We start from the raw sequence: 18,246 nt of genomic DNA, 5'->3' as shown, positions 1-18,246 counted from the left end.
CTCACCCACTCTCCCCGGATTTGAACCACAGACCTATCGGTCATCAGTCCTACCGACACAAAGGTTTAACCCGCTGCGCCATCAGAGACTGTCATTGAATGAAACAGATACTATAAAACAGAAGTGGGCAGGAGCCGTTGTGCATTTTTTTGAGTGATGTTCTTGCGTTGGAAAACTTTAGCAAGTACTTTACTGCTTTTCTGGCTAGCTGCCTCATCCTTAAGTCCTTATCTAATATGTACAGTGCTCTCTTGCTGCATAGTTTCTATACTTAATGCTACTGTTATCAAGGTTCAAGAAAGTGATATCCTCCAGTCTTGGTAGAGAACAATCTCCACCCTGTTGCTGCTCTAACCGAGAGCCTGTTCACTGGCAATTGTGAACAGTCTATAAATATCATAGAATTGGAAGATGCCCCAAGAATCGTCTAGTCCCTCCCCTTGCCCTGCAGTAATATACAACTACATACACAACTAAAGTATTCATAGATTCAAAGAGTTGGAAAAGACCACATGGGCCACCTTGTCCAACCTCCTGCCATGCAGGAACAAAGCTCACTCAACTTCTGCTTAAACCACCTCAAAGAAAGAGAGTTCATCACCTTCTGAGACAGCTCTTAGGACAAAAAAGTTATTCCTAATGTTTAGATGACATCCCTTTTCTTTTAATTTGAATCCATTCTAGTTACTGCAGCAGCAGAAAACAAGTTCACTCCAAGTTCTGCATGACATCCCTTCAGATACTTGGAAAGATGACTATCACGTTTAGATTATTGGTCTTCTTGATTGTTCATTTCCTAATTGAATGTTCTTCTCTGCTCTGTTTCAGAGTCTAGCCCAGCTAGAGAACCTGTGCAAGCAACTGTATGAGACGACAGATACCACGACGCGGCTGCAGGCAGAGAAGGCTTTGGTGGAGTTCACCAATAGCCCAGACTGCTTGAACAAGTGCCAGCTTCTTCTCGAAAGAGGGAGTGTATGTAGGCTTTTTGACCCGCTGTTCTGTTCTCAAAACACTGAAGCAAGCGCTGAGCATTTGAGGGCTCATGCCTTCATGACCTGGTGCAGGGACATAGGACAGTGTGGAGCCAAGAGCCCCCAAACTCAACGTTTTACATTTCCTTTTATGTGCGCAGCAGAGAAAACATAGCTGGGTTAGGAGTGCTGATGGATGTGGTTTTTGCATGCTGAAAAGCAGGGGACTCTATACTGTAACAGAAGTGTTGGCATTTCCGTGGTCCTGGGCAAGCTGGACATGTGTCCATTTAATTGGACTGCCACGCAGTTAATAAACTATTAAATTATTCAAACCTGTTCATGAGTGGGCAACTTCAATTCTGGATGGTTTTCCCTTGCAATTTTTCAAGTGTGTTTTAAAGTGGGAGTTTGCCAAAATTCTTGTGCTGAAATGAGATACCCGGATTAGAGTAACCTAGAAATTTCTGTCAAGTCTTTCCACTTAAGACATGATACGAATCCATTGCTTTGCATAGTATCGTAATCTGAAGTTAACAGTTTCCAGGGGTCGGAGGCCATATTGGACCTCTGTACCCTCACAAAACATAGCACCTTAAGAGAAATTTTGCAAACAACCCACCGATATTTCTGGCTCTTAATTCTGTAAGGAGAGAGTTCCTGTTCATTCATGCTCAACATTTAGCCTAATTTGGATGTGAATGTTTATGAAGATCAGACCTGCTAACAGCCAAGAATTGGGAATGAAAATGCATCCTTAACTGCTAATTGTTAATTTGGAAGACTGCTGCTATTTGCCTCCAATTTATCCCCTTGCATTTTTCTCCTTTGTTTCTACAGTCGTCTTACTCCCAGCTATTGGCAGCTACATGCCTTACGAAACTGGTGTCGCGCACAAACAACCCTTTGCCCTTGGAACAGCGGATAGACATCCGTAAGTAAAAAACAAAACCCTGCCGAGGGATCCAAATCAAGTGAAGGAACTATGATACCCTTTTGATAGATTGCCTGGTTTGGAAACAGTAAAAGTCTAGAAAAGCTGTCATAGTGCTCTGAATTTGGCCCCGAAATGACCAGGAAGTCATTGCAGTTTCAGTCAGTGCAGCTTCTGGGACGGCTTGGAGCTCATCTCCCCCTTTCCTTCACCTGGGTCCTCCTCTGCTTTCTCTTCCAGGAAACTATGTGCTCAACTACCTGGCCACAAGGCCCAAACTGGCGACCTTTGTGACCCAAGCCCTAATCCAGCTCTATGCTAGGATCACAAAGCTGGGCTGGTTTGACTGCCAGAAGGATGAATATGTTTTCAGAAACGTCATCACGGACGTCACAAGGTTTTTACAGGTTGGCTTTCTCCTCCAGCGCCTTCCCTTTCTACTTATATCATGGTTTTAATGTGAAGGTTGTTGTCATGATCTTCTACACACTGTTAGAATACCACACTTCAGGGAGTGGGGACTGGGGGGGGCCCTGAACCACTGGACAGGTCTTTGCCACCCACAGATACCCTTGGTTCCTCTTATTTTCAGTGTTGGAATGGGCCGTGGGGGCATATCTCTCTCAGTGTAGCGGCAGCACCCTTGTCCAACCCTCTCCTTGGTAACCTCTAGCAAAGAAGGGCCCAACATCTACCAGAGTGTAGAAAGTTCCTTTCTTGAAGTACTAAATTCCTGCTGCCCTTCATATGTAATTTATTGCTATACAGGGTGTTTGAAAAAGAACTCCCTAGTTCCTATTTAAATTAAATGGGAACTAGAGAGTTCTCTTTCAAACATCCTGTATTTAGCTTGCTACTTGGTGCATTGCTTGATATGTTAATCGTTATTCCTTCCTTTTAAATAAAGAAAACCTCAAGGTTGATAAGAGGTTGCATGAGAGGTCCTGTGAAAATGCACCTTTAAAAAGTTTTCAAAATTTCCAAAAATTAAAAGCTGTCCCAGCCTAGACAACAAGGCAGCTTCCTTGCTAATCAACATATTTTGTTGCAGAAAAGTGAACATGCCCACAGCATCCCTTCCCAGACCTGTTGTTTGATGGGTTGTGTAGCAGCTGCTCCAACATTTTGGCCCTAATCTGTGAATCTCTGCAAAATCCAACCATGGGTCATTCCATGCCAAGTGGTCTAAAAAAAATTAAGTTCCTGCCATCATGTTCTCCAATTTTCTCCAAAATTTAGCTGTAGTGCCAGTCACGTGTTAAACTAAGTTTCCCAAAATGTGAGGTCTCTAACTGCTATAATTGCTGATCTAGATCTCTTTATCGGAAGGGTAGTCAATGTGCGTGCACACAACATTTAACAAAATTCTATTTGAAGGTCTAATAAAATTGAAATTAAATGTATAAGAATGGCTAGTAAATTGAAATCCTGTACAGTTTTTTTTCTGCTGATTCCGATGAAATTAATTTTAACATTATGGATTCAAAATCCAGTCAAACACATTGACTCAAAGTGTGCATTAAAAAGTGTCGCAACTCATTGTGACAAATTTTGACCAATATTCAGACTGCAACAGATTTTACCATTTTCGCTGACAGTGCCAAATACGAAGAGATCCTGCAGGGCAGTTATAGATGCTGAATAGTTCCAAATCTAGCAGTATTATGTCCAGCACAAGCATCATGCTTGGTCAAAATTTCAAGTCCATATCTTCATTTGCATGGAAATTGTTGCAGTTTGAATATTGGTCAAAATTTGTTGCAACACATTTTAGTCCACGCAATGGCTTTCTACATATTTGAAGGCAATTCTTAATCTCATCTTAGACTTCCCTTTGAATTTGTTTGATTTCATGTGAAAACCACAAACAATCCTGTGACCCCTTAAAGATAATTATCCGGCTTTATCACTGGCATCATTTCTCAGGGCAGTGGATTCCACAGTTAACCATGTGCACTTGTGAAGAAATGAAACCAGGAAGCATAGAAATAGCCTTGACTTAAAAGATGACCCCAAGAAGTGGTCAGTGTGTAGTTGCGCCTGTGGCTTTTCCTCATTCCTGTTGTGCAATGAGACCTTGTTGTTGTTTTGTGCCTGCTGCCTGCACTCTGCGCCTGTTCCCTATCTCTCTCTCTGACACTCCCCGTTCTTTCCCCAGGACAGTGTAGAGCACTGCATCATAGGAGTGACCATTCTCTCTCAACTGACGAATGAAATTAACCAAGTAAGTGCTACAGCATTCCTCAGCGAAGTAAGTGTCCACTTTTCTCATTCATTTTGCTGTGTGACGCTCATTGTGTGTCTCTGTGCGCTGGTTTGTGTCTGTACAGTTGTGTGCTTTTGGCGGTAAGAAACTGGGCCTTGGGAATTGAGTCTTTGCCACCTCTCCCCCATCTCTTTGCCTTGCTTTTAAAAGTCAGCATGCTTTCAGAGCGAACAATTTCACAATCTAGACCTCTCCCCCCCCCCCCCCCACCACCACCACCACACGCACACAGGCAAACACTTTTTAGGAGGTGGGATTCTCTTTTCTGACTGTCAGAGAGCCATTACGTTCGTCCAGTACCTGCTCCTTTTGAGAAAATCCTTCATAAAAGCAGCACACTTGTTCTTGCTTAGAACTTACAAAGAGTGTTGCTCCAACTCAAAATACAGTAGAGTCTCACTAATCCAAGCCTCGCTTATCCAAGCCTCTGGATAATCCAACCCATTTTTGTAGTCAATGTCTTTAATATATCATGATATTTTGGTGTTAAATTCGTAAATACAGTAATTACAACATAACATTACTGCGTATTGAACTACTTTTTCTGTCAAAAAAGTTATAAAAGTTGTACAACATATTTTGGTGCTTAATTTGTAAAATCATAACCTAATTTGATGTTTAATAGGCTTTTCCTTAATCCCTCCTTGTTATCCAAGATATTCGCTTATCCAAGCTTCTGCCGGACCGTTTAGCTTGGATAAGTGAGACTCTACTGTACTATATATTCCCCTCAGCAGTATCAGATCTCATTTTACTGCTTTCTGCTCATATGACATCCCTACAAGCTGTGTAGATGCAGGGAATGCCGTGGACATAACATACCTGGATTTCAGGAAGGCCTTCCTTTGACAAGGTCCCCCATGGCCTTCTGGCAAGGAAACTAGTCAAATGTGGGACTAGGCAAAACAACCGTTAGTTGGATCTGTAATTGGCTACGTGAACAAACCCAAAGGGTGATTCTCCCCAATGCTTCCTCTTCATCCTGGAAAGAAGTGAGGAGCGGAGTGCCATCAGCAGGGTTCCGTCCTGGGCCCGGTTCTGTTCAGGATCTTCATTAATGACTTACATGAAGGGTTAGAAGGCAGGATCATCAGGTTTGCAGATAGGACCAAATGGGGTTCAAAAACATGCAAATATGAGTTCAAAAACATGCAAATATGAGTAGAATGTTTAATGATATTTAATATCTTGTTATTATTCCAATAGTCCATATTTGTCAGTTAAGCTCTTGGGAACCCATTTTTGCTTTTTAGTATGTTTCAAGCTTTGTGTTCTAACACCATTCATCAGTTTTCGCCTGATACTTGTTTTGTTACCACAACAGTCTTACTTACAATGCTAAGTGGTTACTTTGTGTTGCTGTTCTTAAAGTTACATATCCATCCATTGTCACTGGTCATTCCATTCAGAAGTAGGGCTGGCCCAGATGGGCTTGGCTAACACCAGGTCCATATTGATAGCCAGGTTCTAGGTAATTCTGGGAATTCTGTGCCCCTCTTTCCAGCTGGTGGGTCTCCGAAAAGTCCATCAACCGGAAGCTGAGCAGCACCTGCCAAGTAGGAAGCACCTGAACTTTGCCCAAATGGCTGCTCAATAGTATGGACAGACTGTAACTTATTAAACAATTGCCAGAATTAGTGCATTGACACTTTGGTAAAAACATTAGTTTGGAGACCCCTTAAACTGGAGTTACGGGGTCTAGGAGCCTTGTGCCTGTTTGGAAGCAGCTCATGGGATGCTGGCCTGCCATTGCTGCCGCTGCACTGGCTCTTCCAGTCTGTGATTGAGTTGTCACAGTGACCTCTCTCCTCCTTTTTTCTCTCTCTCCTCTCCCAAATTCCCTCTCCAGGCAGACACTACGCACCCTTTGACCAAGCACAGGAAAATAGCCTCTTCATTCCGGGATTCTTCGTTATTTGATATCTTCACACTCTCCTGCAATTTGTTAAAACAGGTAAGAAGGGTCTGGGACGGACTTAGGAAAGTGGCCCCTAGCATCAGATAAAATCCTCCTTTTTAGGAGCCATGATTGTGTGCTACCTCCTGTGCTCCAGTCATTTTGCTTTTGGTTCATCCTTTAAGAGCCTGTCCATCAGTTAAGCTTTGTGATCTTGTTTTCTTTCTCTAGGCGTCGGGTAAAAACCTGAACTTGAACGATGAAAGCCAGCACGGCCTCCTCATGCAGCTCCTTAAGCTCACACACAACTGCCTGAATTTCGATTTCATCGGTACGTCGACAGACGAGTCCTCGGACGACCTCTGCACCGTGCAGATCCCCACCAGCTGGAGATCAGGTAACGGAAAACAACGTTTCTGCTTTCACGTCACCTGCATTGGGTTGGACTGGGTGGCTCTTAGGGTCTCTTCCAGCTCTTTGTTTATGTCAGTATGGGGGCCCTTTGTTAGTGGCGTCCTTAGCTCTTCTCCCTTGACTGAGCGATGATGGATTCCGGGTCTGGGTTCGGTCTGGTAGGGCCAACTTTTTGTAAGGAAACCATGATGACATTATGTTTGTCTCTCTTTCAGCATTTCTAGATTCCTCGACCTTACAGCTGTTTTTTGACCTGTACCATTCCATTCCTCCCACGTTTTCACCTCTGGTGAGTGCCACATTCTAGTCTTGCTATGGCAAGGGAATTATTCCAGTTAAGCTTCCTTTTGAAAAGACTCAGGGAGTTGGTTTGATGGCCATATTGGATGTCGGGAAGATAAGCTCCCCTGAATGTCCACTTCCTAAATGAGAAGACCAGTTTGCTTGCTCTCTGGTCTGTCTATTACTGCCGATAGAACTCTTTATAATGGCCCTCATCACCATTTGCAACCAACTCATGCTTCTTTGTTTTATTCCTCCTGCTTTCTTTAGGTCTTATCGTGTCTAGTGCAAATCGCTTCTGTCCGTAGGTCCTTATTTAACAATGCAGAAAGAGCAAAGTTTTTGTCTCATCTCGTTGATGGCGTCAAACGAATACTGGAAAACCCCCAGGTAATAATAATAATAATAATAATAATAATAATAATAATAATAATAATAATAAATACAGTCTTAGACACTTGGGAAGTGTCCGACGTGTGATCCAATACAACAGCCAGTAGAGTGTCTGCTGTGGACTCATCTTATTAAGTTAAGACATTGCTAAATGGCCTGGTTGTATGCATTGCCAATAAGAAGAGCAGTTGCCTGCTGTTTTTCTTTATATTTTGAGGCCCTTTTTGTTTCTCTCTTCTGTGGAATTCTGGAAAGCTCTGGTTCCTGGCAGAGCAGGGACTACTGTTCCCTAAAGAGGACGACACTGAATGCAAGTGTTTGGCTACTTCTTTCGGGAGCTGGCAACTTACCAGTACCTTGACTTCATTTTTCTTTTTGTTCTCAGAGCTTGTCAGACCCCAACAACTACCATGAGTTCTGTCGGTTGCTTGCGCGGCTGAAGAGCAACTACCAGCTGGGGGAGCTGGTGAAAGTGGAAAACTACCCAGAAGTCATCCGACTCATCGCCAACTTCACAGTGACCAGTTTGCAGGTAGGAATCAGTATGGCTGAAGCAGAGCGAGACGGGACTCACAACGAAACCAAGTGGGAGAAGTAAAATGGGGCTTTACATTCTTTTTGTGCCCTTTATCAACACTTGCATCACATGAAACCACTTTAGAGCATTCCTTCCTATTAAATGTTTTAGTTTGTTATAAGTGGAGAACATGAACATGTAGACAGGAGTAAAAAAGCTTAGCTTTTGTCAGAGCCACAAGATCTCAACGCATGATGCCCATATATAAATATGTGAAGTGAAGCCATAGAAGGGTGCATTGAATGCAGATTTACTGCTTCTTGGCAAAATGGGGTTGGACTGGATGGCCCGTGAGGTCTCTTCCAACTCTAGGATTCTAGGTGATGCAGCCAAACAGTCTTGTGGCACCTGCAAAACTAAAAAAAATCTTATAATTTAAGATGGGATAGGCTACAGTTTTAATTTGTCACGAAACATTTTGTAGATTTAGGCCCATATTGCTTTTCCTGACATGAGTCTCATTCAGGAACAAGGGCACTGAAGTGGACAAATGAGGGAGCCTTTTTTTTTTAATTCAAAGGCTAGGAGAGAAGTCAGGAGGTCCAGGTCCCTAAAATGCCAGGTTTGGGTTAACTTTTCAAGAGTGTTTTGGCAGCCAGATGTATCTGCAGTATCCTGGCTTTGAGTGTCTCCCACTTTTTGAAATGGCTCCTGTTTTGCTGGCCTCTGGTGGTACAGGGGAGTCTTTTAATGCGACATTGGCTTCCTTCCCTGTCTCTCTCCCTGCAGCACTGGGAATTTGCCCCCAACAGCGTCCACTATCTGCTCAGCCTGTGGCAGCGGCTGGCAGCCTCTGTTCCCTACGTCAAAGCCACTGAGCCCCACATGCTGGAGACCTACACGCCCGAAGTCACCAAAGCATACATCACCTCCAGGCTGGAGTCTGTGCACATCATACTGAGGTAACAAAGGCTCTATGTATGTGTATATGTTTGTAATGCGTATTGTGGGTGTTCTACAATTTAAAAATAAAAATATTAGTTTTTTAAAAAGGAATAAAAAGTGTGGCTATTATGCGATGAACTGCGGTCCCTGTCTATATATATAAAAGAGTGATGGCATCAGGGCAGCGGACAAAACAACAAAACTACAGGCCCCCCAACCTCGAAATTTGACAACACAACCCATCATTCACGGCTCTAGGTTGATACAACAAAAACAAAAGAAAAATAAAGTCCTAATTACAGGGAGAGGAATAATAGTTTTTATCCAATTGCTGCCAGTTAGAAGGCTAAGCTCCGCCCACTTGGTCTCCTAGCAAACCCACTCAGCCCAGGGGACAGGCAGAGTTAGGCCTCAGGCCTCTTCCACAGATTATCTAATTTGCACTGGATTATATGGCAGTGTAGACTCAAGGCCCTTCCACATCTATATAACCCATTTAGAATCTTATATTATCTGCTTTGAACTGGATTATCTTGACTCCACACTGCCATATAATCCACTTCAGTGTGCATACTAAACATAAAGTCTACCATACAACAGACATTCAATACCATCACTACCTCAACAATTTCTCACCTACACCACCAGACAACGCCACAGCAACGCGTGGCCGGGCACAGCTAGTAAATCCATAGAAATCCGAAACCTGCTTTGCGGGCTCCCTATTGGTGTTTCTGTGCTATGAAGCCTGATGGGAGAAGAGACCAATGTGCCTCATTTCCTCCTTTGGGCAGGGAGCTAGGTCCCTCCTCCCCAGAGGAGATTTTAATGGAGTTTAAAACTTTGCTGCTTCCTCCTTGTGCAGAGACGGCTTGGAGGACCCTCTGGACGACACGGGCCTGGTGCAGCAGCAGCTTGACCAGCTCTCCACCATCGGGCGCTGCGAGTACGAGAAGACCTGTGCCCTCCTGGTGCAGCTGTTTGACCAGTCGGCCCAGACCTACCAGGAGCTGCTGCAGAGCGCCACTGCCATCCCAGTGGATGTCGCTGTGCAGGAAGGTGAGTGAGTGAGTCCCAGAAGGAGGAGGAGACCAAGAGCAGCTTCACTCTCATAGCAAAGGAGTGCTATGAGCATCTTCTTTCCACCTGGAACCCAGTCTGCTCTCACGCCATCCTTCTCCTTCACACAGCTTTATTTATTCACCTTCACAGACATCTGATGTGAATTTTCTAGATAGTGTGTTGATTCAGAAATATCTGTGGCTGTCTGTATTGATGGCCATATAGGTATAAAATCAGTTCGCCGAGGATCTGACAACTACTCTTACTTTTTACAGCTCTCCTTTGCATATATCTAGCTGGCTTAATTGTTTTGATGCCCTGGCAATGCACTAATTTTAAGGCTTTAGAGTTTTAATGTTTTAAATTTCCTGACCCTTAGACCTGATGTGTTTGTGTGGGACTGCGTCCCTCTTCTTCTGAGCTGGTCATTGACCGTAATAAAGTGAACTTGAACTGGCTGGAAGTTTTTTAGCAGCATGAATCTTGAGAAGGCGGAGAAGGGGAGCTGGAAAAAAGAGGCTATTAATGTCAGGTTTACAGCAAGATGTCTGCAGGGTTCTTCCCTGTTTGAGCTCATTTCTTGCACAAATGCAGTGAATCCTTCAGGGCTTACGTAGCTTTTCGTGGAGCTGTTTCTGCAGACTGAGTCCTGGGTCTGTCTCGCTTCCAGGGCGCCTGACGTGGCTGGTCTACATCATCGGGGCGGTGATCGGGGGACGGGTGTCGTTTGCCAGTACAGATGAGCAGGATGCCATGGATGGCGAGCTGGTTTGCCGGTAAGACCTGCCCTTTTCTTCTCAGTAACATATTGAGAATTGGTAAATTCTCTCGCCCTTATGTTTAGGGTTCGTCCTATGGATCAACAATTTCTCTGTTTCACTTTATTCCCTTTAGTTGGAAATAGTTCTTATGTTTATATGAATTGTTGTTTTTACACTGTTTTTAGGCATTGATTTTTTGCCTATTTATTGTAAGCCACTTTGAGTCCCCTCGGGGAGAAAGGCGAGGCAAAAGTGATGTAAATAAATAAATAATGTTTACCTCATCCCAAGCCCCTAACCATGATAACATTCTCAGGTTATTTACCTCTTCCTCCAGTTTACATTCCTCACTTGTATGCACTTTCTCTGGCCCAGTTCATTTTTATGAGCTTTCCCAGGTTTTTATCTAATTATGTTTTATTATTGTAAATGTGATTTTAGTATGTTTGTTTAGATTGTTTTTATATCATTGTGTCTTTTACAATGTTTGTAACTACCTGGGCTTGGCCCCATGTGAGCCGCCCCGAGTCCCTTCGCGGAGATGGAGGTGGGGTATAAAAATAAAGTTGTTGTTGTTATTATTATTATTATTATTATTATTATTATTATTATTATTATTATATTGTGGAGGGTGTCTGAACACTAGGCTCTGGAAGGACCTTGAGAAATCCTTTCCTTGGGAGACTGAGGGAGAGAATCTTAGTGCTTTTGTACCAGACTCCAGCTGGGTATAGGATCCATTATCCTCAGAGACTCCCACCTTCATTTTGTGCTTGTTGTATTTAAAGCAAAGTTGATTTTTCATCTTTGTGGTGATGAAATTGACGCTTAAAAGTATTTTTTATTTATTTATTTAATATATTTATATCCCGCCCTTCTCACCCCGAAGGGGACTCAGAGCGGCTTACAAATTAAATTTACATACAATATTATATTATTAGCATAGCACAATACTGGCAATAAATTACCATATTGTACTATATCTATATATTGTAATATTTTAATAATATTACATGTAATATATAATATATAATATTATATTGTATTACATAATAATATTAATATTATATGCATATACAATATATTATAATATATATTGTAAATTATATTGTATATATGTATATAGGCATGTGTGTATAAATACATATACAGTAGAGTCTCACTTATCCAAGCCTCGCTTATCCAAGCCTCTGGATAATCCAAGCCATTTTTGTAGTCAATGTTTTCAATATATTGTGATATTTTGGTGCTAAATTCGTAAATACAGTAATTACTACATAACATTACTGTGTATTGAACTACTTTTTCTGTTAAATTTGTTGTATAACGTGAAGTTTTGGTGCTTAATTTGTAAAATCATAACCTATTTTGATGTTTAATAGGCTTTTCCTTAATCCCTCCTTATTATCCAAGATATTCGCTTATCCAAGCTTCTGCCGGCCCATTTAGCTTGGATAAGTGAGACTCTACTGTATATATACACACACACATATATATACATATACATATATATATATATATATAGGTAGAAAAAGTAGGTAGAAAATTCGCACCAGATGTTTTTCCCCAAGATGGACAGGAGCAGTTTTCTGTCTGATCACATGATTAAAAAAAAACAAATGCAGAGTAAGGGAAGGACTGAATACCTCAAAGGCGCTGGACTTGAACCCAACTCCTTCCCTCCTCCAATGCCTTCCTTCCTCCCCAGGGTCCTTCAGCTCATGAACCTGACAGACTCACGCCTGGCTCAGGCGGGCAACGAGAAGCTGGAGCTGGCCATGCTGAGCTTCTTTGAGCAGTTCCGGAAAATCTACATTGGAGACCAGGTGCAGAAGTCCTCCAAGGTAAGCATCGGAGCTCTTCTTGTGAAAAATAAGTAATTTTAAGTGTATCTCTTACAATTTGCACCAGCTGCCCCAGTTGCCCCCCTGCCATAAACATTTCCATCTCCAGCAGCTTCTCTGTGAGTTTCTGCTTATTGAAGCTTGGCCAGAGTTGCCCCTCGGAGCCAAATTAAACAGAATCTTCTTCCATTCTGTGGCTTTTCTCTTAAGTCCCTCATCTTGGATTGCAAATTAAAAACTTGCTCATTGATTAGAAACTAACTTGAATGTTAGATATTACTCACTGAGCAGCTGCCTTGCACATCATTATCTCTTTTAAGACAAGTCCCTTGAACTATACCTCAATTTGAGATAGAAATGTTAAATATTTTCATAATCTCAAAAGGCAATAGCGTCTTTTTGTGCCGAGACACCTGTTAAAAAACACAGTGGTCAGCTAGACGATCGAGACTGTTTTTAGTCAACATCAATGCTAGCAAAAGACCTGTTCTTGGAAAACATTTTATGCAATGTTGGATATAGCAACCTCCCAAGCCACTCACCATTTATTTGTAAATGTATATATTTTATATTTGCTAATCTGTATTCTATGACTTGGCAGTTTGACTGTACCTCTTCCATCCCCTGAATATACTCGTAAATGAAGCAACTTCCCCTAAAAATGCATTTCTGCTCTGAATGACCCCTGTAAACCAGGAGGGGAGGCCTGGCCCTTTTGGCGTCCGCAAGCAAACAGCCTCAACAACAGCAGTGCCAAGAGATCCTCTCCCAGAGTTTGGCTGAGTTTTTGGAGCAGGAAAGACAACACGAGGCTTCCCTTTCTTCCTGTCTTTGGCCATCTTGCAGGACGAACTGTAAGCTCTGTGAAAGACACCTCTGAGCTTGGCTTTTGTCTCCCTTCTTCCAGCTCTACCGTCGGCTCTCGGAGGTTCTTGGGCTGAACGATGAGACCATGGTCCTGAGTGTCTTCATTGGGAAAATGTAAGTGACCCTGCCTTCTGTGGGGCGCTCGAAAGGGGATTCCAAAAAGAAAGCAGGTCAGGACTCCCCAATTGGGCCTGATCTTGCAAGTCCATTGGGCTTTGGAGACATGCCCAATTCTGCATCTCCGCTTCTTAGCAGATGTCTCAGTCCAAAGCCATGGGATTCCCTGGCCCCGCTGCAGGACGCTTTGGACTGGAATTGTTTGGGGACCCAAATAGTGGAGATTTTTCTTATGGACATTATTTTATCGTCAGCAGTTTCACGCTGATACTTTCTATCCTGGGGAAAAGCAAATATGGGTGAGAAGAAGCAACACGTGCTCTATCTTGTGCGTGTTTCATTTTCTTCCTTACTTACGTTGTCCCTCTCTCTTTGTAGCATCACTAACTTGAAGTACTGGGGGCGGTGTGAGCCAATCACCTCCAAGACACTACAGCTTCTCAATGACCTCTCCATTGGATATCCTTTTTGGCAGAGCTGCCTGAATTTGGGCAGTCACAGGGCAGCACCAAGCCCTCCTTATTCTCCCATGGGTCCCTAGCTGCATCCAGCCTTCAGGCAGAGCCAAGAGTCCTTCAGCATCCACTGCCCTATGAAGCCTTGATAACTTTGTATTTGTCGTAATTAGTTCTGTATAACTCAGACAAATAAGATAGTGGGAAGCTTCAGTGGGCAAAGTTGCAAAGAGGGTGATAAAGCAAGCTGTTTAGCAGTAAATACAGGCTTTGGCAAGGGTGACTATACCAAAGGTGACTGAACAGTCTTGGCAGCAAAGACTCATTACTGCAATCCTGTCCAAATGTGTTGAGGAATAGTTTAAGATTGCGAGCTCATTGATCGCACTGTCAGTGATGGCGTAACAGCAGATGCTGCCACAAGTGTGTGGACATTGAGAGTTATGCTAAATCCCATCTTCTAGCAGGAGACATGGAGGAGGGGATCGGTGCTGGGCAGCCCAGCTCTTCCAAATGGCAGTGGCATATAATAATAATTATTAACAACAATAACAACTTCATTTTTGTATCTTGCCTCCATCTCCCCAAAGGGACTCGGGGTGGCTCACATGGAGACAAGCCCGATCAAACATGGGTTAAAAACACAATCAACAATTTAAAACATTGACATAAAATAACATAACATAAACAACATCAGCAGCAGTTTAGAACATGGGTAATAATAATTACTGGACATTCAGAGGGTTAGAGTTATGCATAGAACTCTGGGTAGGGCTAGTTGATGGTGTCAGACAGTCATAAGTAAATTGGAGAGCCGTGTCAGTAATAACAGTAAAAACCCATGGAACAGGGACTGCGATAAAGTCCAGTGGCCTGAAGGTGAGGTATCATTGGACTGAGCATCTTGTGAGACTACTTACTCAAAGGCACACAGGAACATCCACGTTTTTAGATCCTTACGAAAGGTGGACAATGTAAGTGCCAGTATAATCTCCCTGGGAAGGGAGTTCCAGAGCCGAGGGGCCACCACCGAGAAAGCCCCCTCCCTCAACTGCATTTGAGATGGAGGTGGGAGCGAGAGTAGGGACTCCCCAGCAGATCTTAGAGTCCATGTAGGTTCATATATTTCTTTGTAGAGAACTCATTGTTTGTCCCATTGCCACTTTGGTTTTCTTACCAGACTGGGGACTGTTGGCATTGCCTTACACTTTCCTTAACATGGCTTCTACCTACAGCAGCGTGAGGAAACTGGTGAAACTGAGCGCTGTGCAGTTCATGCTGAACAATCACACCGTAAGTTGCAAACCTCCTTTGGTGATTCTCTCAGGGAGTGGTTCCAGCGCATTTGCATTAGCGCATGAGGGGCAGCTTCTGTGTGGCCTGGCTGGCTGTGAAGAAGCTGAGGACAGAAGTCACCAAGGGGATACCACTGTTGTAATCATTTCAAGACTGTATCAAAAATAAGAGACAAAGGGACCTCGCTGCTAAGACGTTCAGGGTTCTGCGTCAGGAACCAGATCCTAGGCCGGTTGCTTGCTGACGGTATGGGAAGTTCCTGCGCTTGGGATTGTGGCAGTTCTCCTGCTGATACGAGAGTGAGGAAGGCATGGATAAGCTATGAATAGGTTTTAAATCAGTTTTAAGGGTTTTAACAATTTGTTTTTAATTCTGTTCATATTTATCTCCATTCTAACGTTTGTATATTTTTAGGTTTTCCATTATATTGCATTGTTTTTATTGTAAGCCACTTTGAGTCCCTTTTGAACGCAAGATACAAATACAGTAGAGTCTCACTTATTCAAAATAAACAAGCCAGCAGAATGTTGGATAATAAGGAGGGATTAAGGCAAAGCCTATTAAACGTCAAATTATGTTATGATTTTAAAAATTAAGCACCAAAACATCATGTTTTACAACAAATTACTACATGGTAACATTATGTATTCATGAATTTAGCACCAAAACATCGCAATGTATTGAAAACATTGACTACTCTGTTACTGCTATTTTTAAATTGTCTTAGATTTTAGCCTGTTCTTGTAAGCCGTGGCGGCATATAAGTCTGAATAATAAATAAATAAATAAAAAGGCAGACTGCATTGGATAATACAGAACGTTGGATAAGCGAAGGTTGGATAAGCAAGACTCCTCTGTAATAATAAAGATAATGTGCCGTAATTACATTTCTTTCCCCCATTGCTCTACCTTAACGTGGCTTTTCTTCTTTGCAGAGTGAGCACTTTTCCTTCTTGGGCATCAACAATCAATCAAACCTAAGCGACATGAGATGCCGGACGACCTTCTACACGTCTCTTGGGCGCCTCCTCATGGTGGACCTTGGTACTGCACGCTCTCCTGATTGGCTCAAGAGTTGGGCTCTTTATGGTCAAGCTGGGTGGGGGGATCATTAGTAGGCTTCCTGTAAAATTGGGGGTTTTAGTGTAAGATCTCCCCTGCTCTGTCAGAGTCGTAGTCAAAGGCCCAGTCAGGTGGGTCTGGGGCCAGGAGCCCAGAGACCTTGTGTGTGTTTGGAAAGCGCTGTGGAAGATAACGTCCTTGGTGCCTCTTCCAGGGGAGGATGAAGACCAGTACGAGCAGTTCATGCTGCCCTTGACGGCCGCCTTTGAGACCGTGGCCCAGATGTTCAGCACCAACACTTTCAATGAGCAGGAAGCCAAAGTAAGTAAGGAGCGGCACCGCTTTCCCGTCACCTGCCACCTCTCAATCCTTCTCCCTGAGGGCATAGTTTTAGAGGACCCCCCTTGGTGGATTCATTTCCCTCAACTCAAAGTCCAGGCATGGATTGCACAGCCTCTGTAGACTTGAGAATCCACCTGTCCCTTTAAGAAGCACCTTCTGGCTCAATATCTGTGTCTCCCTCTTGGCTGGGGAAGTGGAGTGGTTTGCCCCGCTCCTCTGATTCCCCTTCATCTCTCCTTCCCACAGAGAACCTTGGTGGGCCTCGTGAGGGACCTAAGGGGCATCGCCTTTGCCTTCAATGCCAAGACCAGCTTCATGATGCTCTTCGAGTGGATGTATCCTTAACCCTGTGTGGATATGCCCTTCTCTCCCTCAAAGCAGTGGGCTTCCTTTCTCTTGGGTGTTTTTCCAGAGAGCACGGGCTAGCAGTGGGGCTGTGCAAAGAAGCCCATGCCACTCACCTTGCCTGCATCCTCCCAATTGATGTCTTTAAGGACACCGTTTATTACTTCACCACTAAAAGCGATACCTATTTACCTACTCACATTTCTGCTTTCAGTTTGCTAATTGGGCAGGTGAGTTGGGGCAGACGGCAGGTGCTCACCCCAAACCTGGGCTCAAATTGCCGATCTTTCCCCTAGAACCCTTGTCCTCTCTTCTGGATGACCATCTGTCAGGAGAGCTTTCATTGTGCTGCTTGGTGGAATGGTGTTGCACTGGATGACCTCAGATCTCTTCCAACCCTAGGATTTTATGGTTCATGTTAATGGTCTGCAATTTGAGCTGCAGATAGTAGGCTCCAGGGTGACTGTTCTGGGCCATTCTCACCTTGAGCAGAACTGGTGGAAGGATGCAGCCCTGACGGACAGACGAGGGTGTTTAATGGGACCCTGGCGTTGACGTGTGGCTCCTTAACCTCTGCCCCACAGCTACCCCTCCTACATGCCGATCCTGCAGCGGGCGGTGGAGCTGTGGTACCACGACCCGGCCTGCACCACCCCGGTGCTCAAGCTGATGGCCGAACTGGTACACAACCGGTAGGAAGGAGGGATTGCGGAGGGCTGGTTTGTGGGCAGCGGGAAGAATCCTCTCCTGTATCTAAGGCATCCACAGAGCTCCAAATGCAAAGTGCTGTCACTCTTACTGCACTCAATAGTAGTAGTAGTAGTAGTAGTAATAATAATAATAATAATACTTTATTTATACCCTGCCTCCATCTCCCCGGAGGGACTCGGGGCGGCTTACAAGGGTCGAACCCAGATAAAAACAGTAACAATATAAAACACATCAAATGGACAAAGACATGTGCAATTATAAAAACACATTTACATATACAGGTAAAATAGCAAACTTAATAACATACCGTATATATTCAAGTATAAGCCGACCCGAATATAAACCGAGGCCCCTAATTTTACCACAAAAAACTGGGAAAACATTGACTCCAGTATAAGCTGAGGGTGGTAAATTTCAGAAATAAAAATAGATACCAATAAAATTACATTAATTGAGGCATCAGTAGGTTAAATGTTTCTGAATATTTACATAAAGCTTAAATTTAAGATAAGACTGGCCAACTCTGATCAAATCATTATTCTCATCTTCTTCAATGTAAAGGTGCTTATGTATCCTTTTAATAATAATAGAGTAAAATAATACATGTAACAATAATAATAATATCAGAGAGAAATAATAAATGTATTAATAATAATAAAAATAGAGTAAAATAAATGTAATAGTAGCAACAATAATAGAGAAAAATAATAAATGTAATAATACCAATAATAACAGAAAAATAATAAATGTAATAATACCAAT

General features: G+C 43.1%; 1 protein-coding gene across 2 annotated transcripts in view; it reads left to right on the top strand.

The window, feature by feature from the left end:
* Positions 1-18,246, top strand: part of xpo7 (exportin 7) — a 36,440-nt gene that overhangs the window by 7,838 nt on the left and 10,356 nt on the right. The window contains exons 2-21 of one of the 2 annotated variants that reach the window (XM_062961195.1): positions 829-975; positions 1,815-1,908; positions 2,149-2,315; positions 4,067-4,132; positions 6,024-6,128; positions 6,303-6,468; positions 6,701-6,774; positions 7,038-7,157; positions 7,546-7,692; positions 8,467-8,639; positions 9,488-9,681; positions 10,355-10,460; positions 12,154-12,289; positions 13,197-13,270; positions 13,652-13,732; positions 14,958-15,021; positions 15,960-16,068; positions 16,301-16,407; positions 16,675-16,763; positions 17,358-17,465. In XM_062961195.1, coding sequence (XP_062817265.1) covers positions 829-975; positions 1,815-1,908; positions 2,149-2,315; positions 4,067-4,132; positions 6,024-6,128; positions 6,303-6,468; positions 6,701-6,774; positions 7,038-7,157; positions 7,546-7,692; positions 8,467-8,639; positions 9,488-9,681; positions 10,355-10,460; positions 12,154-12,289; positions 13,197-13,270; positions 13,652-13,732; positions 14,958-15,021; positions 15,960-16,068; positions 16,301-16,407; positions 16,675-16,763; positions 17,358-17,465 — 2,327 coding nt within the window. Of the gene's footprint in view, positions 1-828; positions 976-1,814; positions 1,909-2,148; positions 2,316-4,066; positions 4,160-6,023; positions 6,129-6,302; positions 6,469-6,700; positions 6,775-7,037; positions 7,158-7,545; positions 7,693-8,466; positions 8,640-9,487; positions 9,682-10,354; positions 10,461-12,153; positions 12,290-13,196; positions 13,271-13,651; positions 13,733-14,957; positions 15,022-15,959; positions 16,069-16,300; positions 16,408-16,674; positions 16,764-17,357; positions 17,466-18,246 lie in introns of both variants that reach the window. The other variant, XM_062961194.1, reaches the window with a different exon arrangement.

Source organism: Anolis carolinensis, unplaced genomic scaffold, assembly GCF_035594765.1.
Source record: "Anolis carolinensis isolate JA03-04 unplaced genomic scaffold, rAnoCar3.1.pri scaffold_8, whole genome shotgun sequence".
Classification (NCBI taxonomy): domain Eukaryota; kingdom Metazoa; phylum Chordata; class Lepidosauria; order Squamata; family Dactyloidae; genus Anolis; species Anolis carolinensis.
Note: the sequence above shows the minus strand (reverse complement) of the source record. Positions and strands in the feature narration are given on the sequence as shown.